The sequence below is a fragment of the Eumetopias jubatus genome, unplaced genomic scaffold (assembly GCF_037043125.1).
Source record: "Eumetopias jubatus isolate StellerSeaLion01/CBP00866 unplaced genomic scaffold, mEumJub1_p1.0 scaffold_12, whole genome shotgun sequence".
NCBI classification, from domain to species: domain Eukaryota; kingdom Metazoa; phylum Chordata; class Mammalia; order Carnivora; family Otariidae; genus Eumetopias; species Eumetopias jubatus.
In genome coordinates this window covers 94,412,538-94,438,543 of record NW_028274818.1, presented here as the reverse complement: position 1 = coordinate 94,438,543, position 26,006 = coordinate 94,412,538, and the positions used below count along the sequence as shown (strand labels likewise).

The following is a 26,006-nucleotide window of genomic DNA, read 5'->3' as shown; positions in this document are numbered from 1 at the left end:
CTCTCTCTCTAAAATAAATAAATCTTTTTTTAAAAAGAGTCTGTTTCTTTGTCTTTCTCTCTCATTCTTTTTTCTCTTTGCTTTTTTTGTTTTGTTTCCTAAATTCCACATATGTGTGAAATCATATGGCATTTGTCTTTCTCTGACTTGTTTCACTTAGCATTATATTCTCTAGTTCCACCCATGTCATTGCAAATGGTTGAGTAACATTAAGTGAAAAAAACAAGGTGCAGAATAATGTGTATGATTTGCCACTGTTTGTTTTAAAAAGGCAAAATCCAAACATACATATTTGATTACATATACATAATATGTCCTTGAAAGTATTCAGAAGAGACAAGTATCTTTGGTTGCCTCCAGGGAGAGGAACTGGGTGGCTGTGGAACAGAGGTGGGAGAAAACCCTTGCACTAATCAGATGCCTTTTTTTTTTTAAGATTTTATTTATTTATTTGACACAGAGAGAGAGAGAGAGAGAGAGTGTACAAGCAGAGGGAGCAGCAGAGGGAGAAGCGGGCTTCCCGCTGAGCAAGGACCCTGATGTGGGTCTCAATCCCAGGGTCCTGGGATCATGACCTGAGCCGAAGGCAGACCCCCGACCAACTGAGCCACCCAGGCACCCCTAATCAGATGCCTTTTTGACCCTTTTGCACATTGAATCAAATGAGTTACCTGTCCCAGAATGACTACATTACCTTTGTAAAGAATCACACATGACTGTAAAAAATCAAATGGTGTAAAAAGTTTTCTGGAAAATTCTAAGGTACATATCTGGTTGAGGACCACAACCACTAGATTGAATAAATGGGTACTAAACACTTCTTGTATGCCAACCCCCATGCTAGGCAGCTATGTTGCAAAATTCCTGGCCTAATCCAGAATGTCTAGAGATGATGGTTTGGGATTTATTCTCCCCATACTCTAGGATCTGTAAAACAGACTGTGAACCTCCTGCACGATACCGAATCCATCTAAAGCACCATGGAGAGCCCTGAATTCCCATGTAATACCTCCCCACCGCCTGCTACGGCGCCTCCTGCCTCCGCGCCCTTTCTGAAATGAGCCCAGCTTCCCTGTCCCTGTAGGCTCAGGGCAAACTCTAAACTCCAGTTGGTCCTTCAAAGATACTAATAACCCCTGGGGGCTTGGATTTGCTGCAGCCCAAAGTTCTCACTTCTACTAAGATGACCTGAATCCCACTTCCTTTGGTTAGACAGAGGTCAGGAATTAGCCACCTCCCACAGCCAGCTGCCTGCCAGGCCTAATTCTATCGTTCCTTCTTTTTTATTTCCCCCACCTCCTTCCTTTTTTTTTTTTTTCATATTTATGGTCATCTAATGTTTCTTTTGTTACTGTCTTTTCTAATAGTTAAAATACAATTGATATGCAACAGCTTTAGAAACTGTGTGTTCTTTCAACATGCACTGTACCATTATCAGCTTCAATTCACTTTGATTTTTAACTCTATCGTGGAAAATTTTGAACACATATGAAAGTAGGAGCAGTATAACAGCCCCCCATATCCATGTAACCATTACCCACATATGACTAATCTAGTTTCCACTATACCCCCAGGCCTCCCCTCCTCCAACCCCTACTGTATTATTTTAAAGCAAATCCCAGACATCATAACATTTCATTTACAATATTCTTCAGGATAGGGGCACCTGCGTGGCTCGTCGGTTAAGTGTCTGCTTTCTGCTCAGGTCATGATCTCGGGGTCCTGGGATCGAGCCCCGCATTGAGCTCCCTGCTCAATGGGGAGTCTGCTTCTCCCTCTCCCTCTGCCCCTACACCCCCTTCATGCTTTCCCTCTCTCTCTTAAATCAATAAATAGAATCTTAAAAATATATATATCTTCAGGATATACCTCTAAGACATAAGGAATTTTTTTAACATGACCACAGACATTTGTCACATCTAAATAAATGATGGTAATTCCTTAATATCACCTGATACATAGCCCATGTTCAAATTTCTCGGATTATCTCCTAAATGTCTCTGTATCATTGGTCTGTTGAAATCGGAACCCAAACCAAGTTCACACACTGCATTTGGTTGTTGAAATAGGGTGCTTCTGACATGGCTCCAAATGATCCTTGCCTGCTGGTCTTCCCTGCCCCTTGATGTAGGCTGGACCTAGTGACTCGCTTGTATAATGACTAGAGTTGACAAAAGTGATGGGACCACACTTCCAAGATAAGGCTACGAAAGACTGTGACTTCCATCTTCTCCGGTTCTTCTCTGCTTCTCTGATAAAGGAAGACGTCATGTTGTGAGCTACCCCACCGAGAGGTCCACATGGCAAGAACTGGGAGCAGCCTCCCGCTAAAAGCCGGGAAAGGACTGAAGCCCTCAGACCAACCACCCTTGAGGAACCAAATCCTGCCAACACCACCTAAGTGAACTTGGAAGCAGCTACCTGTGCCCCTCAGGATGACTGCAGCCCTGACATTGTTTGAAGGCTTGTGAAAGCCTCTCAGCCCAGGTCCCTGACCCACCAAAATGGAGATCATGAATGTTATTTCATTTTGTTTTATTTTTTATTTTTTAATTTTTTTAGATTTTATTTATTTGAGAGAGAGAGACAGAGATAGTGAGAGAGAGAGCACAAGTGGGGAGGAGAGGGAGAAGCAGGCTCCCCAAAGAGTAGGGAGCCCAATGCGGGGCTCGATCCCAGCACCCTGGGATCATGACCTGAGCCGAAGGCAGGCACTTAACTGACTGAGCCACCCGGGCGCCCGTGAATGTTATCCTAAACTACAAGTTTCTGGGGTAACTGGTTACACAGCAGTAGATAACTAATCCTGTTGTTATGTCTCCTGAATCTCTAATCTACACCAAGTTTGCCTACCTCTTATGGTCTTTTTCTTGCCAGGCCTGGTCCTGTTTGGAAGACACAGTTATGAGTATTAATCAGTGTCCCTCAAAGTGGGACCCAGACTCCCCCGGGAGATGGGGTAGCAGTTGGCTCCCATACAAAAATGCAGATGCCCAGGCTCCTTGGAACTTCCTGAATCTCGGAGTGGGGACCGGGCATCTGTACCTCTAAGAGCATCCCGGGGGATTCTTTTGTCCACGGTAGGCTGGAAGCCGACAGAGTTGGTTTGGAGGCTTGGCTTTCACCCTCTCTGTGGAGCATTGTGTGACCTCACCTCTCTGAACCTCTGTCTTCTCTTCTGCAGGATAGGATTCTCACAACATTTACTCTGTAGGATGGTGTGCCTAGCTTTTCCCTCTCCTACTCTCTTCATTCATGGATTTGCCCTCTTTGTGAGAAAGAAAGGGATTGGGTTACAGGTAGAGTGGGGGACTTGGGCCTAGAGGTATTCTCACACACATCCTCACACACTCAAGTGTTCCTGCTAAGCACGGACACACTCAAGTCCTTGCATAGGAGAGCCAACTTGGTTTTTCAGTTTGCCAAAGGTTTCTTCTGTGTGTTAAGGCAACTTAAACTATTTATGGGAAAATCAGCCCAACTGCATATGAACTGTTAAAGACTTAAGAAATTCTGGGGGGTCCGGAATGTTAAACACCCTTTTTTGAACTCTTTCTGCAAATTGCTACTGAATCTATGTCATTCAATTACTCTCCATTTTTATGCCAAATATTTCACACGGTCCTTGTTTTAGTTCTCTATTGTTTCCTAAATTTAGTCACCTCAAAACAGCAATCGTGATATCTCATGGCTTCTGCGGGTCAGGATTGAGTCAGGGCATAATAAAAATGGCTTGGGTCTGTTCCACCGCATTGGGCGTCTCAGCGAGATTTGAAAGCAAGGGTGCTGGAAGCATCCGAAGGTTCATTCACTCACATGTGTGACTACTGATGCTGGCTGCTGGTTGAAGGTCTAGCCAAAGGCTCTCAGCCCGAACATCTACCTGTGGCCTTTTATGTGGCCTGGGCTTCCTCACAACATGGGGCCTGGGTTTTCAGGGCAAGTGTCCAGAGAGACACTTCTCATGACCCAGCCTCAGAAGCCACACAACATCACTCCTGCCTCATCCTGGTTTTTACTAGTGAGTCACTCGAACAAGCCCACTTTCGAGGGCAGAAGTCAGCCTTCTCCTTTCAGAGGGAGGCATGTCAAAGAATTTATGGACATATTTTTAAATCACCTTTTTACGAATGAAAATATCAGTGGAAGCATAACCCATCAGAGTTTCTGTATTGTGAGACAGTGCGTGTCAGTAATTAGGAGCAATATTTGGATGTACTTATAGTAAAAAAAAGAGAGAGAGGGATGTACTTAAATTTATTAACCTTTTACTTTTTACTTTATGGGTGTTGTGTCTTATGACTTGATTTAGAAGGCTTTCTCTTGGCCCAAGCTTTTCTCTTATTTTTTTCTTCCAGTTTTAAGATACAATTGACATGTGGGCGCCTGGGTGGCTCGGTTAAGTGACTGCCTTCGGCTCAGGTCATGATCCTGGAGTCCCGGGATCGAGTCCTGCATCGGGCTCCCTGCTCGGCGGGGAGTCTGCTTCTCCCTCTGACCCAACCCCCTCCCATGCTCTCTCTCTCTCTCTCTCAAATAAATAAATAAAATCTTTAAAAAAAATACCATCAACTTAAAAAAAAAGATACAATTGACATGTACCACTGTACAAGTTTAAGGTGTAGAGCATAAATACTTGACATATATATATATATTTTTTAAGATTTTATTTATTTTATTTTAGAGAGAGAAAAAGTGAGCATGCAGGGGGAGGAGCAGAGGGCGAAGGAGAAAGAGGATCTCAAGAAGACTCTGAGCTGAGCCCGGAGACTGACATGGGGCTCCATCTCATGACCCTGAGATCATGACCTGAGCAGAAACCAAGAGTCAGACGCTTAACCAACTGAGCCACCCAGGTGCCCAGGATATATATATATATATATGTAATCTTTATATATAAAGATTTCATTTATTAATTTGAGAGAGAGAGAGAGAGAGAGTGAGTGAGAGAGAGAGCACAACCCGGAGAGGGACAGAGGGAGAGGGAGAAGCAGACACCCCTGCTGAGCAGGGAGCCCGATGAGGGGCTCAATCCTAGGACCCTGGGATCACTACATGAGCCTAAAGCAGACGCCTAACTGACGGAGCCACCCGGGCATACACACATATATATATATTTTAAATGATTACCACCAAAAGTCTAGTTAACATCCATCACCTCATGTAGTTACACAAAAATGTTTTTACCTATGATGAGAACTTTTAGGATTTATTCTCTCAGCAACTTTCCAATATATCACACAGCAGTGTTAACTAGAGTCATCATGGCTTATATCTTCACTACTTATTTATCTTATAACCAGAGTTTAGACCTTTCGACCATCTTCACACAATTCCTCCACCCCCCCAACTCCTACTTCGCAACACAAATCTGACCTCTTTTTCTATGAGTTCATTTTTTTGAGATTTCACAAATAAATTAGATCATCTTTCTTGGTATGACTTATTTCACTTAGCATAATGCCCTTAGAGTCCATCCATGTTGTTGCAAATATCAGGATTTCCTTCTTTTTTTACGGTTGAATAGTACCCCATTGTATGTCCATACTACATTTTCTTTATCTGCTCATCTGTCATGGATGCTTAGGTTGTTGCCTTGTCTTGACTATTGTAATTAACGCTCAAGCCCAAGCTTTTAAAATATTCTTCTATATTTTTGCTTAGTAACTTCAGAGATCTCTTTCACATGGAAATCTTTAATCTATCATATATTTATTCCTAATGATATTAGAAAGGGATCTGCCTCAGGTTATGTTCCCCAGAAACAGCCTGAGATGGGCTCGACCAACTGGGACAACGTTCTCAGAAGAAGAAGAATGAGGTCATCAGATAGGGCAGGGAGGAAATGGGAGCAAGAATGTGGTCTCAGCTGCAGACTAGCTCTGGTTTAATCCTAGAGAAAGCTCTGGAACCCAAACTGTACTACCGGGTTAGTTCCACCTGGAGGTAGGTAAGGCCTTTCTTACATCTGTGCCAGTCTGCCATTGGCCAGGGTCGGCCAGGAGGAGGGGTGCTGGGCAGTTCTCCAGAGATGGGGGGCAGCTGGGTGATGGGTGTACGATTGCAAAGGGATCTGGCGGGGCCCCAAGAGCGTGCACTACGGTTCATCTTTGCATTGCTTAGATCTACTTGCTTTCCCCCTGAAGTTCACTCCATCCAGGTACAGTTTCTCCAGGATTCTGATGGGTCACAATTTCTAGGTAAACTTAGAAGAGGAGAATTAGTTCTAGAGCCTCCCCTGAGAGTCATCATCTCCTTCCTCTGCTACTCACTCATTCTAGCCCTCCCTTCCCTTCTACTCCTGACTTCAGCTGGTATTTCTGCTGGTCTCGATAGCCTACCTGGTGGGTTGACCCTGGCCCTCATCCCTGAAGGGGCGAGTCCCTAGTTACCACGCCCTATCAAGCCATGGTACAAATCAGACTCAGCATGGCTATCTGGAGATGTCCCAGGGGATGACCTGAGTGCTAAACATCTTCCTGCTGACCGAATTGCATAGCAGTGGTCCTACCTCCTGGTGATGACCAAGGTCTGTTAACCCTGCCAGTAGGACAAGTCCTTTCTTTGCCTGCTGGTCTATTGGCACAAGGAGACCAAAGTGACCAGACGGCAGGCGTAGCTCAAAATTCACTGGGACTCTTGCATGGCTCCTGGCAGAAGTGTTCCTCCCCACTCTGGGAATTAGGATCTCTAGATGCACAGGGCCTGAAGTTAGGGGGCTGGCAGCACAAATTCCCCAAGGAGGTTACTGGGAGTGATGGTAGTAAGCAGGGCCACTCCTGCTTCTAATCCTAGGTTTCCAGACTCATACACCTATGCTCTGGGGCAAAGCCCCATAAAACAGCCATTGGCTTAAGGTATATATTGCATCCTAAAAGATAGTGCTGGGTCCTCTTCATGCTGGCATTCAAGCTGTACCTCCCAGAGGCTTCCTTTTCCCTAAGAGGCCGGCAGCTTCCGGATGGTACAGCAAATGGCAGTGTGTCCACCACCACACTTCCTTTGCTGTAAATGGGTCCCTTGGTCAGAGGGAGAAGGAGGCAGCTGTGGGTCATCAGTCACCAGCAGTCACATCAGCCAGGAGCTAGGTGCCCCGCTAGTAAAAGGGATCTGAGTGGGACACCGGCTGCATGCATTACAGGATCTCATCCAAATTTTTCCATATAATTTTCCAGCTGTCCTAATGCCTTTTATTTTATTTTATTTTGAAGATTTATTTATTTATGTGAGAGAGAGAGAGAGCACGGGCTGAAGGGGCAGAGGGAGAGGGAATTTCAAGGAGACTCCTCGCTGAGCGCGGAGCCCGACGTGGGGCTCGATCTCACAACACTGAGATCAGGACCTGAGCCAAAACCAGGAGGTGGACGCTTAACCGACGGTGCCACCCCAGCACCCTGCCTTTTATTTTAATAGTTTATCCTTATCTTCTCTCATTTTAAATGACCCTTTTATCATATCCTAAATTGCTATGTATCCATGGGTCTGTGCCTCGTCTTGCTATTCTGTTCCATTAACCTACTTGTCCCATTCTGCATCTCCGTCACACAGTTGTTTCATATAGTAGAGCTTTGCAGTAGTTTTTCTTATTTGGTAGAGTCTGCTCATCTGATTAGATTCTGTTTATGTGTTCCTTCCCTGGGAAGTTCAGGTCACAGAGTGAGAATTCAGTGGGTAACTGCTGAGGCGAGGGTCAGCCTTGCCAGCTCTAACTCTGCTTTCTCCCAGTTTTAACCCAACCCCTAGTTCCCCACCGGGCTCTGCTCCTAGGACAGGGCTTGTTACCCCTCCTCCTCCCGCCGAGGGCAGCTCAGGAAGCAGACGCAACTCTTGGCTGGGTTCCAGAGGTGGCCGAGGGCTGAGTTGGGCCTGGATTAGGACAGACAGGCAGGCCACTGGCGGGTCTGTGTGTCTCACTTGGTCATCGCGGTGGCCAGCCAGCTTGGGACAGACGGTGGAGCAGATAATGGGACAACGAAGGAGCTTCGTCTGAGGATACCAGGGAACAGCTCAAACACTGGAGCCAGTCCTGCGTTCAAGGCCTCTACAACTCACTCTCTGTGTGATCCTCCTACGTCACTGAACCTCTCCAAACCTCAGGAGTAATCACAAAACCCATTTCCCAGAGTTGTTACAAGGATTAAATGAAATAATGTCTGCGTACAGAGGCGCCGGGGTGGCTCCGTCGTTAAGCGTCTGCCTTCAGCTCGGGTCGTGATCTCAGGGTCCTGGGATCGAGTCCCAAGTGGGGCTCCCTGCTCAGTGGAGGGCCTGCTTCTCCCTCTCTCACTCCCCCTGCTTGTGTTCCCTCTCTCGCTGTGTCTCTCTCTGTCAAATAAATAAAATCTTAAAAAAAAAAAAAAGAAAGAACATCTGCGTATAAAGTGACTGGTAAGACAAAAGAGGCTAAAAAATGTGATTCTTTTCCTTCTTACATCTCATCTGCAAAATGGGGATGCCAGGCCCTTGTCAGATAACCCTGAAGGGAAACCAGGGCGACAGGAGCTGGGGGAAGGCCCCAGGAGCCGGAAAGTGTCAAGCCCCAGAAACTAGAGGTGATGATAACAATGAAGAACCCTGACTCTGGAGTCGGGGTTCAAACCCTAGCACGGTTCCCTGCCAGCCGCGCGACCCTGAAGTGATCACTTAACCTTGCTGTGCCTCAATCTCTTCATCTGTGGAATGGGAAGACAATACTATCCACTCCATGGGGTTCTGTAGAGGAAGCATGAGATATTGTACCAAAGAGCTTAGAACAACCCCAGGCCAAACACCCTCACTGCCCCTTTGGCCTGCCACCCCATTAGGATGAGGCACTCACATAGGTGTCCTGCTCAGCCGACCAACCTCCTTGGCTTGGCTTTGCAGAGCCTCCGGCTGGAACCTGCCTTCCTTCACCTGACACTCACTGAGGTGTCACCCTTGTGCCGGGCCCAGTGCTGGGGCTGCAGAGCTGAGAAGTCCCTGCCTCCTGTCACACTGGGAAGAAAGACTGGGAGACCGAGAATGACAATGCAGGGTGATCAATAAATGGACAGGGGAACCTGAGGACCTGTGGGAGCCCCGAGGGGGCAGAGGAGACAAGGAAAGCTTCCCAGAGGAGGTAAAACCCCGAGTTGAAGGTTAAAACATGAGAAGGATTGTGCTGGGTGAAGGGGGAGCAGGAGCGCTTTCTATGCGGGGAGAATTACCTGAGGAAGGCCTAGTGTTGAGCAGGCCTGTAAGTGGGTTGTGGGGCTCAGGTAGAAGGTGGGGAAAAGCAAGAAGTGAGTTGCAAGGCTGCTGGGGACTGGGAGATTGCAGGCCTCAGAGGGCGGGCTGCAGAGTTAGGGCTGTATCCTGAGGGCACTGGGGAATCAAGGAAGATGTGGAGATGGTGGGGGAGCGCAAGATGAGTCTTGCTCTTCCCAAACCTGTCATATCTCACCAACCACCAGTGTCTTTGCTCTCTGCTGGCCTTGTCCGTTCCTGAAACCTGTCACGCATGCTCCCACCTCAGGGCCTTTGTACTTGCTATTCCCTTTGCCTGGAGAGGGAGGGGTGAAGATTTGTAGTGGGAGAGGAGGATGGAGTTGGGCTTAATACTGGAGGTCAGGGCCAGGATCTGGTTTGGAGTTCCCATTTGTTGGTTCTGAATGGGCCTCATTATGTGACCTGCTGGATGACACTGAGGTCATGCTTCAGTGCCCTGAGCGAGGGATAGGATAGATCTCTTGAAAGCATATGTATGGCAGGTGGGGATTGGCCTCCAAGCCTGGGGTCATGCGGCATCAAGGCTTTTGTCATTGGTTGGAGGCTTTCTGTGCCATCGGGGTAACCCTTGAGGGACCTAGGAGGGTCCTGATGGCAGGGATCAAGGCACCTGGCAGGTGGGGTCAGCAAGAGCCCGGGTGGTGGGAAGTATTACCCAGTTTCCAGATGAGGAAACAAACTGAGGCTCAGAGAGGTGGGGGGGGTTCGCTCCAGCTAGCGACGGACAAAGGCAGGACTCACACCCAAGTCTGCTCCTGAGCTGGGGGGATCCCCAGACATCAGCTTCTGGTGAGACTAAAACAGAGATGGAGACAGATGGGCTGCAAGGTGGGGATGGTCAGGGTGGCGGAGTTGATGACCTTTGCCAAGACAGATGCCTTGGGATAAAGCTGGGCCTGGGCTGGGGGTCCGTTCCTCCAGCTGTGAAGGGCACCTAGGGGTTGACAGAGAGAGAAAGCAAGCCCCCAAGAGAAGTAGGAGGTGGTGGGGTTGGGTGAGGGTGAGCCTGGCCTCTGGGGTGAGGCCCAGCCCCACGTCCAGCATCCACCTGTGAATAGCACCAGATCGAGTATCTGCCTCCCTCTTCCCCTCCTCCTCCTCCACCTTCCCCTTCACTATGTGGCCCTGCCTACGCCTCAGTGCACCCACTCAAAGGGCCTAGTCTAATCCCCTGACATCACCGCTGCCTAGCACAGGCCCTTTCTGGCAGCCCTGGCAGCCCCCTGCCTCGGAGATCCAATTCAGGATCCCCCACCTCAGAGCCCAACTTTCCTTCAACCTTCTCCCTCCTTCAGCTCACTGTTCAGATCAGAGATACCCCAGACCTGGTCCCAAGCTGGGAGGCGGGAGTCTAGGATCTGTTCTAGCCTTGCTGTGTGACCCCAGGTAAGTAGCTCTGGGCCTCCCAGCTAATCATATCAACCTATTTTGGCTTCTTCTCAGCACTTTGTTGCTTCAGGAAATTTTGCTTTTATCAGTTCACACATTTGTTGTTGGTCTTCCCCTCTGGACTGGGCAACCCTTGTGAGACAGGGACCGGACCCATCTTATTATTCACCCTGGTACCAGCCCACAGTAGAGGTCCCATCGAAATCTGCTGATTGAATGTAGACATGGGTGAAGGAGTGAACGGATGTATCCCCCGCCTTTTCAGGAAGGCTGTGGGCCTTTTTTCTCCACACCAGGGAGGAAGGTAGAGCAGTCTTCCATCCCCCAACTGGATAGGAGCAGGGTGGGCGTCTGACTGAGCACTCTGACCCATTGGGTGGGCAGGGGCTGAGAACTGGACAATGCTCCCTTATGGAGACACTGAGGACGTTGTGAAGAAGGACCAGAACTCAGCTACCCCTTTGGGCCGCAAGGCTTCCCCAGCTGGAAAGGGCCTTAGGTATGTGTCTGTGTGTCTGTACGGTGCTGGGTCTGGGCAGAGGGCAGCCACTGGCCCAAGATCTTCCAGGACAGCAGAGACTAAAACATGGTTAGATCTCAGGAGTCCTGCCCTCCAGCTGCATTTGTGTCTGTGTGCGCACACGTGCCTCTGGTGTGTGTCCACCCACGTATGTACCTGTCTGCGCCACGCATGTGGCTCTGCTGGGGCCTCTGGGTGTGGCTATGTGTGCACAGGTCGGCATGATTCCGCGTGGACACGTTTGCACCCTCCTTCTGTAGCATGCGTGGGCCCGGCAGGGTGCGTGTGGTTCCATATACGCAGAGGCCATGTCCGCTAGAGCATCAGCTCCACAAGGGATTTTTTTTTTAAAGATTTTATTTATTTATTTGACAGAGAGACACAGCGAGAGAGAGAGAGAGGGAACACAAGCAGGGGGAGCGGGAGAGGGAGAAGCAGGCTTCCCGCGGAGCAGGGAGCCTGTGGTGCTCGATCCCAGGACCCTGGGATCATGACCTGAGCCGAAGGCAGACGCTCAACGACTGAGCCACACCCAGGTGCCCTGAGGGCAGGGAATTTTGTCTGATTTGGTGTTTGTTTTATCCCAGCACCTGGGACAGGGACCAGCACACGGTAGGTGTCAATACTATTTAAATGAATGAATGTGAGTGCGCTCACATGTCTGGTGTGGGCCCGTGTGCCAATGTGTGTGTGTGTGTGTGTGTGTGTGTGTGTTTAGACGTGCGAATGCTCCTGTTGTCTAAGGGTGTACCTTGGTGTGGGTGATGTTGCTCACATGCCACCCCTTTTCCAAACTCCTCGGAAGCCAGGGCCCAACGCCTGGGTCCCAGCGGGGCGGAGCAGGAGGCTGCCTCCTCACGAGAAACTGGATCCCAGGACGTGCGGAGCAGCAGGGAGCAGGGCGGCCCCTTTGTCCCCCGATAATCCCCTCCCGCCTTTGACCCCTCCCTCCCAGCAACCAGGGTTTAAGGTCGAGTTTGGGGACTGTAGGGGACTAGGGTGTCACCACAGTGTCCCCTTCCCTGCCTGTCCCTTGCTTCTGGGGCTTCTGCACCTGTGTCTCACACACACACACCCGCCCTAGGGTGTGACTCCTTCCCTCCCTCTCGGGCGGCCTCAGCGCTCAGCCCAGGTATAAAGCCACCTGAGGGGCAGGAGGACAGGTGCCCCAGAAAAAACCAGAGACTGGAGAGAGGAAGGAGCCAAGGAGAGAGCATGAGCTATCCGCTAGGTGAGTGTGGGGGGGGGGGCGGATGGAGTGCCAGGGCCTAGAGACCAGGAGGGGAGGGGTACTCTCTGGGCTCTCTGGCCCTTAGGACTCAGGTGCCTGGCTGTCTTTGCTTGCTAGGAACCTCCAAATCCTTACACACAGAAGGCTTCGTTCATCACTCATTCATTCATTCAAGAAGAATTACTGAGTGCCTAGTATGTGCTAGGTAGTTTTCTAAGCATTTGGGGATACAGCAGTGAACAAACAGACAAAAAGCTATGGTCTCATGGAGATTTCATTCTGCAGACAGACGATACACATCATCGTCATAAGTAAGTAAATTATGGGGCGTCTGGGTGGCTCAGTCGGTTAAGCGCCTTTGGCTCAGGTCATGATCTCAGGGTCCTGGGATTGAGCCCCGCATTGGGCTCCCTGCTTGGCGGAGAGTCTGCTTGTCCCTCTGACCCTCCTCCCTCTCGTGCTCTCTCTCTCTCCCCCTCTCTCTCTGTTTGACAGAGAGAGACACAGTGAGAGAGGGAACACAAGCAGGGGGAGTGGGAGAGGAAGAAGCAGGCTTCCCGCAGAGCAGGGAGCCCGGATGCGGGGCTTGATCCCAGGACCCTGAGATCATAACCTGAACTGAAGGCAGACGTTTAACGACAGAGCCACCCAGGCGCCCCCAGTAAATAAAATCTTAAAAAAAAAAAAAGACTTTATTTATTTGACAGAGAGACACAGCGAGAGAGGGAACACAAGCAGGGGGAGTGGGAGAGGGGGAAGCAGGCTTCCTGCCGAGCAGGGAGCCCGATGCAGGGCTCGATCCCAGGACCTTGGGATCATGACCTGAGCCGAAGGCAGACACTTAACGACTGAGCCGCCCAGGCGCCCCGTAAATAAAATCTTTAAAAAAAAATACGTAAATTATAATGCCAGTTTGATATAAGGTGAGCGCAATGAGCCAATTTTTTGAATGAATGAATGGTCTTTTACTTTCAGCCTTCCCTTAAGTTCTGAACTTAGGGAACTCAGGAATGTAGAAAGGGGAACAAAGGAAGCCATCCCGATTGGCCTCTCATCTCCATTGCTTCCTGCTGGTGACCTTAGGCAATCCCCCCCACACCCCCACACCCCCGCTGAGCCTCACACTGGGACCGTAACTGGGCCTGAGCTGTAAGGGGACAATCCGTAGCATTTACTCAAATTTAAAATAAGCACACCCTCCAATCCAGATATTCCCTTTCTTTGTTTCTTTCTTTGTTTCTTTTTCTTTTCTTTCTTCTTTTTCTTTTCTTCTTCTTCCTTCCTTCCTTCCTTCCTTCCTTCTTCTTTCTTTTTCTTTCTTTCTTTTTCTTTGTTTCTTTTTCTTTCTTCCTTTCTTTTTTTTCTTTCTTTCTCTTTTTAAGATTTTATTTATTCATTTGACAGAGAGAGAGAGACAGAGAGAAAGGGAACACAAGCAGGAGGACTGAGAAGCAGGTTTCCCACTGAGCAGAGAGCCCGATTCGGGCCCCTGGGATCATGACCCGAGCTGAAGGCAGAAGTTCAACGACTGAGCCACCCAGGCGCCCCTTATTCCCACTTTCAAAAGTGCCCAAAGAGTCTGGGATAAGGATGTTCATGGCAGCATTCAGTCATTCAACAAATATTTATTAAGCTCTGTGCTAGGTGCTGGGGAACCAGCAGCAAATGAATCAGGGGAGGTTTCCTCTTTCCTGGAGACAAGATTCTAGGGGGAGAGACCGTAACAAACAAGCAGACAAATAAATAAATAATGAAATAGCAAGTCTCTGAAGACTATAAATCAGGGAGGGGGGGGACGCCTGGGTGGCTCAGTCAGTTAGTCTGCCTTCGGCTCAGGTCGTGACCTCAGGGTCCTGGGATGGAGCCCCGTGTCGGGCTCCCTGCTCAGCGGGGAGCCTGCTTCTCCCTCTCCCTCGGCCTGCCGCTTCCCCTGCTTATACTCTCATGCTCTCTCTCTGTCTGGCAAATAAATAAAATCTTAAAAAAAAGAAAAAAGAAAAAAAGAAAAAATCAGGGAGGGGGAGGGGGCTTTTGATATGCGGTCAGGACAGCTTATCTGAGTTGAGGCCTGAAGAACAAGAAGGAGCCAGGGTTGGGAAGGTTTGGGGGTGGCCCGGGCGGGGCCCAGGAAGGCCTGAGGGGGAATGGGATGGGAGGCCAGTACAGAGGGGCCAGGCCTTGTAGGCTGCAGGAGGGCTTTGGTTTACGCACTTCCACTGTGTGAGGTTTCAGCAGAGGGAGGGTTCAAGCACAGGAGGGATCTGGTTGAACCCGGGGCGGGTGGGGGGGGGTTGTTGGGAGGGCAGCAAAGGTCGAAGCAGAGACGGGGGGGTGGAGAAGGCTACTGGCTCTAAGAGTACAGGGAGAAGGGCTGGTGGCTGGGACGCAGGGGGTGGCAACGGAAGAAGGGGGAAAGTGGGTAGATTCTGGATGCATCTTTTCAACTTTTAAAACTTTTTATTGAAAAGAACAAACAGAAAAGTACACAACTCATCAAGCATACAGCTCAATGAATTTTCACAAAGTGATCATATCCTTGTCATGAGCACTCAGATCAAGAAACGCAGAGCTGGGCTGACTACCTTTTAAGGACAGAGCCGATAGGATTTACTGTGGGGGTGGATGTGGAGAGCAAGAGAGAATGAGGCACCAAAGAGGACCCCAAGTTTTGACTTGAGCAAAGGGAAGAATGGAAGCCCCCTTGCCTGAGATGGGGAAGGCTGGGGGAGGAAGATGGAAGGGGAACCCAGAGTAGAGTATTGGATACTCTGAGTGGAGATGCTTACTAATATCCAATAATGTCAAGCAGGAAGTTGAATACATCGGGTCTGGGGTTCAGGGGAACGTTCTGGGCTGGAAATAATCTTACAGGGTGATGCTGCCCCGACTTGGATACACAAAATTGTTGCAGGCCACAAGGGCTGTGCCCATTTGAGGAGCTGTGACACAGAATGAATGAACCAGCAGGCGGGCTCAGGGTCAGATTGGATGCAGACCTTTGATTTCCTCCACCAGCCCCGCTCTGCCTGCTGACCCTGCTGCTGCCACCCCTCAGTCCGGGGGCCCCCATCTCCCCAGCTGAGCCCATCAGTCAAGCCTACAGCCTGGCCCTCTACATGCAGAAGAATACATCAACGCTGCTGCAGACTTATGTGAGTGACACTGGGCATGAGCAGGGGGAAGGGCAGCGGCACACTGCCCTCCTGACCCAGCCCTGGGTAGGGGAAGCACAGCAAGGCCAGGAGAAGTTTCCTCCATGAGTCTGAGGGTTCCGGGGCTCTGTCAACTAGAGACTCACTCGGACAGTGTCACTGATGGCTGGTGACCTTGGGCTAGTCGTTCCTTCTCTCTCTCTCCGGGTCAGCTCCCTCATCTGCAAAATGGAATTGTGATCCTGCTTTTGCTCACCTTTCAGGGCTGTTAAAAGATTCAAAGGCAGCACGAACAGAGAAAGACTTTACAGGCTCGTGATTATTTCCACAACCACTCTGCGCTGGGTGCTCACCTGAGCCCTAGGCTGTGCTAGGCACTCAACCCCATTATCTCACCGACTCCTCAAACAGTTCTGAGGGACGGAATTATAATCCAGAGAAGGAAACTGAGTCTCAGAGAGGGTAAATAATTTGCTCAAGGTCACACAGCTCAATCACTGGCAGTGCCAGGATCTTAAGCCAAGTCTGTGGCATTAGACACCTCCCCCACCCCCCACACTGTCTAGAAGCTCAAACTAGCAGCCTGCTGGCTGAATCTGACCCACAGATGTTTTCTGTTCGGGCCATGAAATACTTGTTCAAATTTTGAATGTGGCTGCCTGTCTCAAACAGGCACAGGGGCCCTCCTAGCCCCTCACCCCATCTTAGTTCTGCCTTCTTCCCCAAGTTACACGATCCGCCTGGCCCCTAGCCAGGGTTTGTGACTCTGCTTACTGTACTATATTCCAGGCCCATGTGAAGTTACTAAATCTAGTTTCTAGTCCCATAGCTGCCACCATTCCCTGGGTAGCTTTGGGCACCCTAAGCCTCAGTTTCTTCACCTGTGAAATAGGGATGTAGGACTAGGAGGTCTATCAATTTGGGGATTCATCAGTGTGCACCAAGATTCTGTGGGTCTAGGTTTGTGGAGGCGAGAACTTTAATGGAGAAGGCACTCAACTAAATTTAATAGTGTTAACAATTATTTATTAATGATTCTAATAAAATAAGCACAAACAACTAAATGCTATGAATAAAAAAGAACCATATAGACTCTAACTACATTGTCAATTATTTAGACTGAAAATAGTATAATAAATAACAGAATCACAGTGTCATGATATTAAGATATTATAAACAGTGGCTTATTATGTCCTTATTGGATGCCAGGAGCTGCGCTAAGTGCTTTCTATATACTACTTCTTATCATTTGCACGAGACTACCGATGCCTGGGAATTATTGAAGCTGCCATTCAAAGTTGTACAACTTGTACATGAAACTGCGACCTCACAGAGCCCAGGCTCTGTGTCAGATGTGAAGTCAGGGGGAGCCCCGGGGGACCACTTTAGTCCCTAAACTCCCGTCTGTCTCTGTCTCTCATGCAGCTCCAGTACCAGGGCAGCCCCTTCAGTGACCCCGGCTTCTCAGCCCCTGAGCTTCAGCTCAGCAGCCTGCCTCCTGCCGTCGTCTCCTTCAAGACCTGGCATGCCCTGGATGACAGGGAGCGGCTGAGCCATGCCCAAGGGGCCTTCCTGGCCTTGACCCAGCACCTCCAGCTCGTGGGGGACGACCAGAGAGACCTGAACCCTGGCAGTCCTATGCTGTTGGCCCAGATCGGGGCTGCAAGACTCAGGGCCCAAGGCCTGCTGGGCAACATGGCTGCAATCATGACTGCTCTGGGCCTGCCCATCCCCCCAGAGGAGGACACTCTCGGCGTTGTTCCCTTCGGGGCCTCAGCCTTTGAGAGGAAATGTCGAGGCTACGTAGTGACCCGGGAATATGGCCACTGGACAGACCGAGCTGTGAGGGACTTGGCTCTGCTCAAGGCCAAATACCCTGGATAGAGGAGGCAGGACATCCTGTCAGAGGCTGCAACATTTCTTTCCCAATGGACTCTTTTCTGCCTTTCTTCTTGGCTAGAAAGGAGACACATCTTGTCTAGCAGACAGGGCGTGTATGTTTGGGAATATTTCCTAGGAACCAGGCCCCAAGTCCCTATTGCCTGGGCCTTTCCTGCCTAGGTCCTGTGGCCTCCCTTCCAGATCCGGGTGGGACTCTGTGGGTATCATTTCGTGGAGTCTCAGTCCAGTGGTCCTGGTTGCCCACATCCTGGGTGGAAAGAAGTGCCTTTTTGAAGAGGCTTTACTTCCCACTCTGCAGGGAGAGGACAGTTGGTCTCTTTCCTGGGCTCTCCCTGAGACCTTCCTCTTCCTTTAAGTTTAGGGAGGTCCAGGGGCTGCCTTCTTGTCTCTACCTCACTTCCTGTGGGAAGCTATGGGCTTTCTGCACAGAGAGGCCTCCCTTCTTGCTGGAGTTCATTGCCTCCTCTAGTCTACCTCCCTGACTAGGGCCACTGTTCCAACTTTCCATCTTGAGGGACTTCACTTCCTGATCAATAGAAGTCCAGTTGAAAAAAGTAAGGAGGACTCCCGTAGATGTTTCCAGCTCGGTCCTGTTCTAGAGTGACTGATGTTATCCCTGGCCTGGGGGCATTTGCGACTCCCTATTTATACTGTGGCCTTTGGGTCTGTCTGGGGGACCAGGCTGTGCCCCAAGGAGTCTAGTCTCCTCAAAGGTGTCTCCCCATTTTTAACAACTATATATACTGGTAACTCTGGTGTTTTTTTTTTTTTATTTTTAAACATTTTATTTACAAAAAATTAATTTATTCTCAGAAATAAACTCTTTTAAGGTGTTGATCTTTTCTCTCCATAGACCTGGCTTGAGGGGAGGGGAGGTGCAGGGACAGAGCAGAGGAGATGAAGGAGGGGAAGGACATCCAAGGGAGAAGCAAGCAGGGCCCACCCAAAGGGCCGGGATGGGGGAGGGAGAGCGCAGCAGGGGGAGTGACCCTGTGGAAAGGGGGCTGCAATCTGTGTGGAGGAGCCCTCCCACCCGGGCTAGCAGGCCCTTCCCTGGCCAGGGAAGGCCAGAGTTGATGAGGTGTCCCCTCCGTGAGATGAGGCTGAGAGGTACACATGCTCACATGGGGCCAAGGAGAGCCAAGAGATGGAGAAAAGGGGAGACAAAGAGGCCCCGCAGAGATGGGTGAAGGGGGAGGCCAAGAGAGACGGAGGCGGGCCCAAGCGATGGAGAAGAGGGGGAAAGCAAGAAAGCGTGGACACGGGAAGTCACGAACACACGGAGGTCCGACAGGGAGACGCGGAGAGCACACAAAGCAGAGAGACGACAGAGGCAGGGAGAGAGACGGAGACTGTCGGAGCTCCCGAGGCACCGACTGAGAGACAGAGACGGAGAGACGGAGACGGACGCCGAGCGGATGACAGCGAGCCGCAGGCCCGCGCCCCGCGCTCAGGCCGGGCCCCCGGGCACCAGCTGGCCCAGGTCGCCCTCGGTTCGGCTCACCCACTCGCGGTAGAGGCCGCACACGCGGAGCCCCAGCACCTTGGCAGGGAAGACGCCCGCGTCGGTGGCGGCGGCGGCGGCGGCGGCGGCGGCGGCGGCCGCGGGCTCGGCCGGCGGCCCGCGGGTCTCGGCGCCCAGCGCCGCCAGCACGGCCTCCACCGCGGCGCCCAGGGCCCGGGCCTGGCGCGCCGCGTCCTCCAGGCGCCGCAGCAGGCGCGGCGCGCGCGGGTTCAGCTCGGCCTGGTGGCGCCGCACCACGTCGAGCAGCGGCTGCAGCGCGCTGAGCGCCGCCGCGTCCAGCCGCAGCCGCTCGGGGGCGGGCAGGCCCGCGTGGCCCGGTGCCGGGGCGCTCAGGCCGGCCACCGGCAGCCGCGGGGGCGAGAAGCCGGGCAGCCCGAAGGGGTCTCCCTGGTGCTGCACCTGCGAAGACACGGCAGTCAGGGGCGGGGGGGGGGGACCCGCGAGGCGCGACGGAACTCCTCCACTCTCCGCTCCTCCTCCTCTCCCTAGGGCCTCAGTTTACCCCCTCGCAAATGACGCATTCCTCCCAACACAGCTGTTGCGTTTGCGATACTACCAACACACACACACACACACACACACACACACACACACACACACACACACACACACACACACACACGAAGTGGGCTTTACACCGGCGCCTGTTTCCTCGTCTCTAAAATGGAGACAACAGCATCAACTTCGTAAGATTAGTTATGAGCATGTTAAAATGGTTCAGGCAAATCCCGGCCCACCGGAGGGGCACAATAAATGTTAGCGATTTTATTAATGCTATCCTACAGACAGGGGTGCCAATCCTGTCTCCACCACTTGCTAGCTGTGCAGTTTCGTGCAAAACCATTTCCCTTCTCTAAGTCTCAGTCTTCTCATCTGTAAAATGGGGGATCAGCTCCCCAGCCTGAGAATCACACAGATACTGCAGAAACCTGGTCTGTTTCACTCTCTCCCCCATCCTCCACCACCTCTGCACCTGTCTGCTACACAGCAGGGGCTCAATGAATAACTTATATGAATGAAAAAATTAAAGGAGATTTGTAATTTGTAAAAATGCTACAACAATACCATTTATCCTTTGCTAACATCTTGTCTCTGGTTCAGGCACTGTTTGCTGCTTTAAACACATTATTCCTAATCTTTCCAAATGGGTATGATGATTATGATGATGATTTTTACAAATGAGGATATGGAGCGTGACGAGGTAAACTGACTTGCCCTAGGTCATACACCTAGGGAAAGGACAGAGCTGGATTTTGAACCAAAGTTCATAGCACTACAAAGCTAGTTCTTTCTATTACCCCACTTTCAGAATTGTTACATCATTATTTTTTCATATTACCATTAGTGCCCAAGGTCACAGCAAGTTAGCAGGCCTATACCTTCCTTCCATTACACTAGAGTAATTGATGGAACTACCCTCCTTCCTTGGGCAAGGCCCTATGCCCAACCAAAGATATTCGCAGATTCCCCTCCTCTGTTAAAGTCCCCTCTTGGGCTGGAATTTCTGCCCCAGACTGAAACCCTTTTCGGCCTCTCTGCATAGCATAGGTAGAAGAGTTCACAACTCATCTTGTTAAACTGTCTCCTTTTATAGCTGGGGAGACCAAGGCCCATGGAACTGAGGTGACAAGATCACAGAGAGCCTGGAACCTAGGTTTCCTGACTCCCAGATCAGAATTCTTTTCACTCTCTCAGCCTCTGTCTTTTTTTTTTTTTTTAAGATTTTATTTATTTGACAGAGAGACAGCAAGAGAGGGAACACAAACAGGGGGTGCGGGAGAGGCAGAAGCAGGCTCCCCACTGAGCAGGGAGCCCGATGCAGGGCTCGATTCCAGGATGCTGGGATCACGACCCGAGCCGAAAGCAGACGCTTAACGACTGAGCCACCCAGGCGCCCCTCAGCCTCTGTCTTAATGCACTGTGGGGGGAACCTCCAAGCTGAGGCAGACAGAGGGGCATTTGGAGCACAGGGAAAGTCCTCCGGTTTGCTCCAATTTTTGTATCTGGGAAATGAGGTTGGAAAAATGGGTGGTCAGGAACCTCTGTGATCTGTACTTCCCCATTCCTCAGGCCTCTGGCACCCCCATCCCCATTCCCACTCACATATTCCTGGAGCAGCTGCTCAGCATATTTGGTGAGGAGGCGGGCAAGGCTGTGTGTCTGACGGATCTTGGCCTCCAAGTGGGGAAGGGGTGAGATTGAGGAGTCAGCCTGTGGATCTTCTGGTGGGAAAAAGGGGGAAGAATGAGGGCAGCCCAGACCGCTGCTCCTTGACTACTTCTTCCAGGCTGGCTCTTCCTTCCTGAATCCACAAGTTCTGCTCTGAATTCTCTAACTTTTAAGCCAGGCAGCCTCTGTCCCATTCCAACTGATGGTAAACGAGGCACCGGACATTTGCCAAACAGTTGTCCCATCTGAAATGTATTCCCTGACCCCAAATCACTGTTAAATCCTATTAAAGCCAAATTCAAATATTGCCTCCTCGGTGTGGCCTCCGGATTCTCCTCTCCCTTAAATTAACCTTTTCCTTTTACTTTAGGCCATTTGTTCATACTCCCAAGGTTGTTTTTTTAACAGCTCTTTTATCTGTGTGAATCGGCCTTAGCCTGGGAACCCTTTGAGGGAAGATTTCACATATCCCCGTGCATCACTGATTGTTGGTGAAATTTAACATCACTGAAGCACAGAACTTCAAAACGGAATGCTCCTTTAAATCTATTCTACAGATTGGGAAACTGATGGACAGTCTGTGCAAGACGCTGGACTGGACGGACACCTGCAGCATCAATGACTAACCTTTCCTAGCGCAAACTAGGGGGTGGAGCCCCGGAAGGACGACTACATTTCCCGAGATGCCAGCGCACATGCCAAGGCATGCTGGGGAATGTAGTCCTGGCGCGGCAACTCCCGCCCCGCCCCCACTTCCCCGCGCCAGTTTCCCACCGCTTGCCTCTATCCTTAACAGCCTCGACTTTCGTCTCCTGTTGTCACTCATTAGCTCCTGAGGCCCAAAGACTTCCTTCCCTAACTCTATCCCTCCCTCTGGTCCCCAGTTCTGATTCTTTCCCAATACTCAGAGGATTCAGGCGTCCAGCCCCAGCTGCGACCCCAGTCCTCTCTCCCAGGGTGTACTCGAACCTGTGATCTAAACCCTGAGCCCAGATCCCTGAAGTCACAGCCCAGGCCTCCGCTAAACTCTGGCGCTTGTCCCTTCCCACAGCTCACCCACAGCTCACCCGCTCGTTACCTGACACCGGGGCCCTGCTCTCCCCAGCTCAGGCCGCTCCCTTCCCGGACCCGGGGGTGGTGGGGACCCAGACCCCAGCTTCCAGCCCTTCTGACCCCGGCTCCCCTCGGGCATTCGACATCCAGTCCTTCAGCCCCTTACCCAGACTTCCCTCCCTCCGGCTCATGCTGGCCCCTGGCTGATCCCGGTTGCCTACACGCCCCCCTTCCGAGGGGGGGAAAAGGGGGGGAAGGGGTAGGGGCGTGGCCCGGGCGCAGCCAATCAGGGCTCAGACCCCAAACAACCCCCCCCCCCGCCACCGCCCGCCCCAGGCTGGATTCCTTGGCTCTGAGCTCAGCTCCTTACTTGCGCTGCCCAGTCAGGAAAGGGGCCTGAGGAGGGTTGGCAGGTTGTCTGCGTGGTGGGCTCAAAACCTTGAGGTTTGAGTGTGCCGGGGCCTGGGAAGCAGCCCTGGTACCACCGGGAGGAGGAGGCTCAGGCTCTGACCTGGGGCGAGGCTTAGTGAGCGAGCTTCTTTTCGGAGAAAGCTGGGAGGGGGGCGCGGTGGATAAGAGAGGGTGGGGCGGGCAAGACAGGAATGTGCTGGTCCTCCCTCCTGTCTGGGGGGGAAGGGGGAAGCTGGGTGCGAGAGAGGCCTCGCCAGGGCCCTCAGGCTTGGACCACACCTGCCCAGACAAATACCTCCTGGCCTATCTTAGATACTTTCTGCTCGCCCTCTCTCGGCACACCTACTACACGGGGAATAGATAACAGCAGCTCCCTTCACCCTACCCAGTCCGAGAATCCCTCTGATCTACTGCATGTAGACCTTCATTCTCACCTGGGAACAAGCTTCAGAGTCAGGTACAGGGGGTCATACCGACATGTCAACCCCACTGACCTGGTGCAGATAAACGATGAAAGGTCTGCACGCACTTATACGCATAAGTGATTCCCAAGCACCTACTTGTCCTGGGCTCTGGGACCCAGAGACGATCCATACTTGGTCTCTGGCCCCCTGAGGAGCTCACAGTCTGATGGAGGCGACCATAACCAACAGCAGGTAATGGGGTTTGTGAGTGAAGGGACTGGGAAGGAGGCCTGTGTTCCTTCCGTGAGGATATTACCATGGGCAGACAACTGCCAGAATAAAGGAAGGTATTAACTGGAAGAGAGCATAGCAGGTGCGGTTGGAGCCAGACTGTTGGTAGGGGCCACAATCACACACTTAATTAACGGTGAATATTTATTGGGCATTTACTATGTGCAAGGCATTGTTTCAGGAGTTACATATTAACTTACTTTCATGTTATGGTTGAGGGAATAGAGATAAGTGAGTTGTCCAAGGTCACTGGACAAGAAGAGCTGGGATTTTCCCAGGGGCAGTTTGGCTCCAGAAATTCGGTCATAATCCCCCTCCTATACCTTAACCCATCTGGACATAATCATACCAAATCACAGGGACAAGAGCCAAACCCTTGAAACACACACACATAGTAACACATGTCCTATCTGCCGGCAAACACAAATTCAAATAAACTCAACCAAAACACACTCATTTTACGTAAACTTTTAATTGAAGTATAATATACATAGGGAAAAGTGTGCAATTTGATGAATATTCAAAGTAAATATACTGGGGGGGGGGGAGACCAGCACCAGAATACCAGATTAAGAAACTGAACACGAGCGGTCCAGGGGCTCCCTTTTAGCCTCTTCCAAGGGTGACCACTATCCTGACTTCTCACACCACAAATTAGTTTTGTCTCTTTTGAACTTCATATAACAGGAATCATACAGTGTGTACTGATGTATCTGATTTCTTTCGTGAGACATGTCCCTGTTGTGTAGCAGGACATCACTTCTCTGCTCTGTGCACTGTATGAACAGGCTACAATTCATTTCCACTCTCCTCTTGATGGGCCGTTTCCAATTTGAGGCCACTATCGACAGTGCTATGAACATTCCAGTACACATCTCTTGGTGCTCATACCCACGCATTTCTATTGGGTGTTAATGACCTACGAGTGGAATTGCTGGATCGTGTGAGTTCAGCTTCTCTAGAAAACTGCCAGTTTTCCAAAGCGTCTCTACCCATTTCCACTCCCCCAGAAACATGAGAGGTCTAGTTGCTCTACTTCTTTGTCTACACTTGATATGGTCTGTCGTTCTCATTTTAGCCATTCTGGTGGGTGGAGACTTACTCATATTTGCAGCGTCTGGCCCGTCATGGGCACTCAGTGAATAGACCGCTGAATGAATGGCTGGAGGAAGACCTGGACAGTGCGGGAGTGACAGCCAGGCGAGGCTGGACACACACCCTGCACACAGCATTCGGGGCCGCCCCCCGCCCCCCGCCCCCGCGCAGAGGACGCTGGCCAGGACAGTGACCCTCTCGCGCCCCCCTCCTCCTCCCCGTGCCCACGTGGTCTGAACGCACCTCCTCAGCCCAGCCGCGCGAGTCCTGGCGCCAAGCTGTCCCCAACCCTCCCTCTTGGCGGCGGGTAGGGGGCGCTGCGGTCGGGGCGCCCCGAGGGGGCGGGCCCGGTCGGGGCGGGGCTGGCCGGCTTCCAGGCAAGGGCTCTGGCCGCCCGCGCAGCCGGGCCGCTCCGGGGACGGGCCGGGGCGGGGCGCGGCAGCAGGAAACGGGGCGGGGACTCGCGGAGGCGTTGGGGAGCGAGGGAGGGCGCGGCCAACTCCCGGAGGGACGGCAGGCCGAGACAGCGGCGCCCGGCTCTGGCGCCGAGCCTGAGCCCGCCGGACAGGAGGCGGCCCAGCCGCGGGCTCGGCCTCGGCCCCAGTCCCGCCAGCATGGCCGGCCGGACCGTGCGGGCCGAGACCCGGAGCCGGGCCAAGGATGACATCAAGAAGGTGATGGCGACCATCGAGAAGGTCCGGAGATGGTGAGCGCTGCCCGGGGGGCCAGGGATGGGACCTGGCGGGACCACACTCTCCCAAATGCGTCTTTCCTCCCTTCGCCAGCCGTGGCCCCCAGGTGTTAGGTGTGCCCCCCAGCTGCGCCCTGGAGCTGCAGGGCTCTGTCCCCGTTCTGGTTACACCCTAGGGTCTACAAAGCGTGTTCCCAAGCCGTACCCTCATTTATGCCCCGCCCCCTAAAGCTTTGACACTCTTCCTTCAAGTATGCCCAGGATCTTCTTTGCTATGGTTCCCTGCCAGGCCCTCAGCCTTGCTCCCTTGTATACCCCAGGGGTCTGCAGAGCCATGGCCCCCCAAGCCGTACTCACTCCCCAGAGGCACCCCTGTGTATGGCCTGCGGTCTGCAGGACTCTCTTTCTCCTTCTAACCATATGCCCCATTAGCAAAACCGCACCACCCCCACTTCGACAGGTCTCCCCTGATGTGTTCAGCACCTGGAGGGGTTCTCTCCTCAGAACTCTGACCCAGTCCCCCCCACCCTCCCACAGGGAGAAGCGCTGGGTGACTGTGGGCGACACTTCCCTTCGTATCTTCAAGTGGGTGCCAGTGGTGGACCCCCAGGAGGAGGTGAGCAAACTCTCCCACACTAGGCCTTTCATCTGTGCGACCTCAGGCGAGCCCCTCCCAACGCTGGCCTCCACCTCCACTCCCACTGTGAGACCTCAGATGCAGCAGATGTTAACAATTATTAGCAACTCCACCCCCTTCTCCCTTTTTCTTGCTTCAGACCCCAGAGTTCAAGACCTAACCCAACGGTGTGGTGCCAACCTCTGTCACCTCATGCAGGGCCTTTTGCTTCTCTGTGCCTTAGTTTCCTTATTTGTACAGTGGGGGCTTTGTAAGTACTAACTGGAAAACTGTCACTGACCCTTATC

The 26,006-nt window shown here is 51.7% G+C and overlaps 3 protein-coding genes across 5 annotated transcripts in view; 2 read left to right on the top strand and 1 right to left on the bottom strand.

The window, feature by feature from the left end:
- Positions 1–12,373: 12,373 nt before the first annotated feature.
- On the top strand, positions 12,374–17,425 carry LOC114214407 (cardiotrophin-2). The gene is made up of 3 exons (XM_028110032.1): positions 12,374–12,389; positions 15,405–15,541; positions 16,967–17,425. The coding sequence occupies exons 1-3, from the start codon at positions 12,374–12,376 to the stop codon at positions 17,423–17,425; spliced, it is 612 nt and encodes a 203-aa protein (XP_027965833.1).
- A 1,468-nt stretch (positions 17,426–18,893) lies between these two features.
- Positions 18,894–22,381, bottom strand: CTF1 (cardiotrophin 1). Of its 2 annotated transcripts, none has more exons than XM_028110033.2 (3): positions 22,357–22,381; positions 21,072–21,190; positions 18,894–19,367 (listed from the first exon to the last, which is right to left on the bottom strand). In XM_028110033.2, the coding sequence occupies exons 1-3, from the start codon at positions 22,379–22,381 to the stop codon at positions 18,894–18,896; spliced, it is 618 nt and encodes a 205-aa protein (XP_027965834.2). The 2 variants fall into 2 exon arrangements, with proteins under 2 accessions (XP_027965834.2, XP_087873241.1); XM_088017115.1 differs by having other exon boundaries at positions 21,072–21,187.
- Positions 22,382–24,859: 2,478 nt separating this feature from the next.
- BCL7C (BAF chromatin remodeling complex subunit BCL7C) overlaps positions 24,860–26,006 on the top strand; it is a 39,687-nt gene continuing 38,540 nt past the window's right edge. For both annotated transcript variants that reach the window (XM_028110315.1, XM_028110316.1), the window contains exons 1-2: positions 24,860–25,097; positions 25,620–25,698. In XM_028110315.1, the coding sequence (XP_027966116.1) occupies positions 25,006–25,097; positions 25,620–25,698 (171 nt within the window). In that variant the 5' untranslated portion in view covers positions 24,860–25,005. The remainder of the gene's footprint in view (positions 25,098–25,619; positions 25,699–26,006) is intronic.

Coding starts and splice junctions, on each gene's coding strand:
- LOC114214407 (XM_028110032.1), top strand. Junction 15,542..16,966: donor CAACGCTGCTGCAGACTTAT/GTGAGTGACACT, acceptor TCTCTCATGCAG/CTCCAGTACCAGGGCAGCCC.
- CTF1 (XM_028110033.2), bottom strand. CDS start 22,381: ATGAGCCGGAGGGAGGGAAGTCTGG. Junction 21,191..22,356: donor CCGGAGGGAGGGAAGTCTGG/GTAAGGGGCTGA, acceptor TTTTCCCACCAG/AAGATCCACAGGCTGACTCC. Junction 19,368..21,071: donor AGCAGCTGCTCCAGGAATAT/GTGAGTGGGAAT, acceptor GTGTCTTCGCAG/GTGCAGCACCAGGGAGACCC.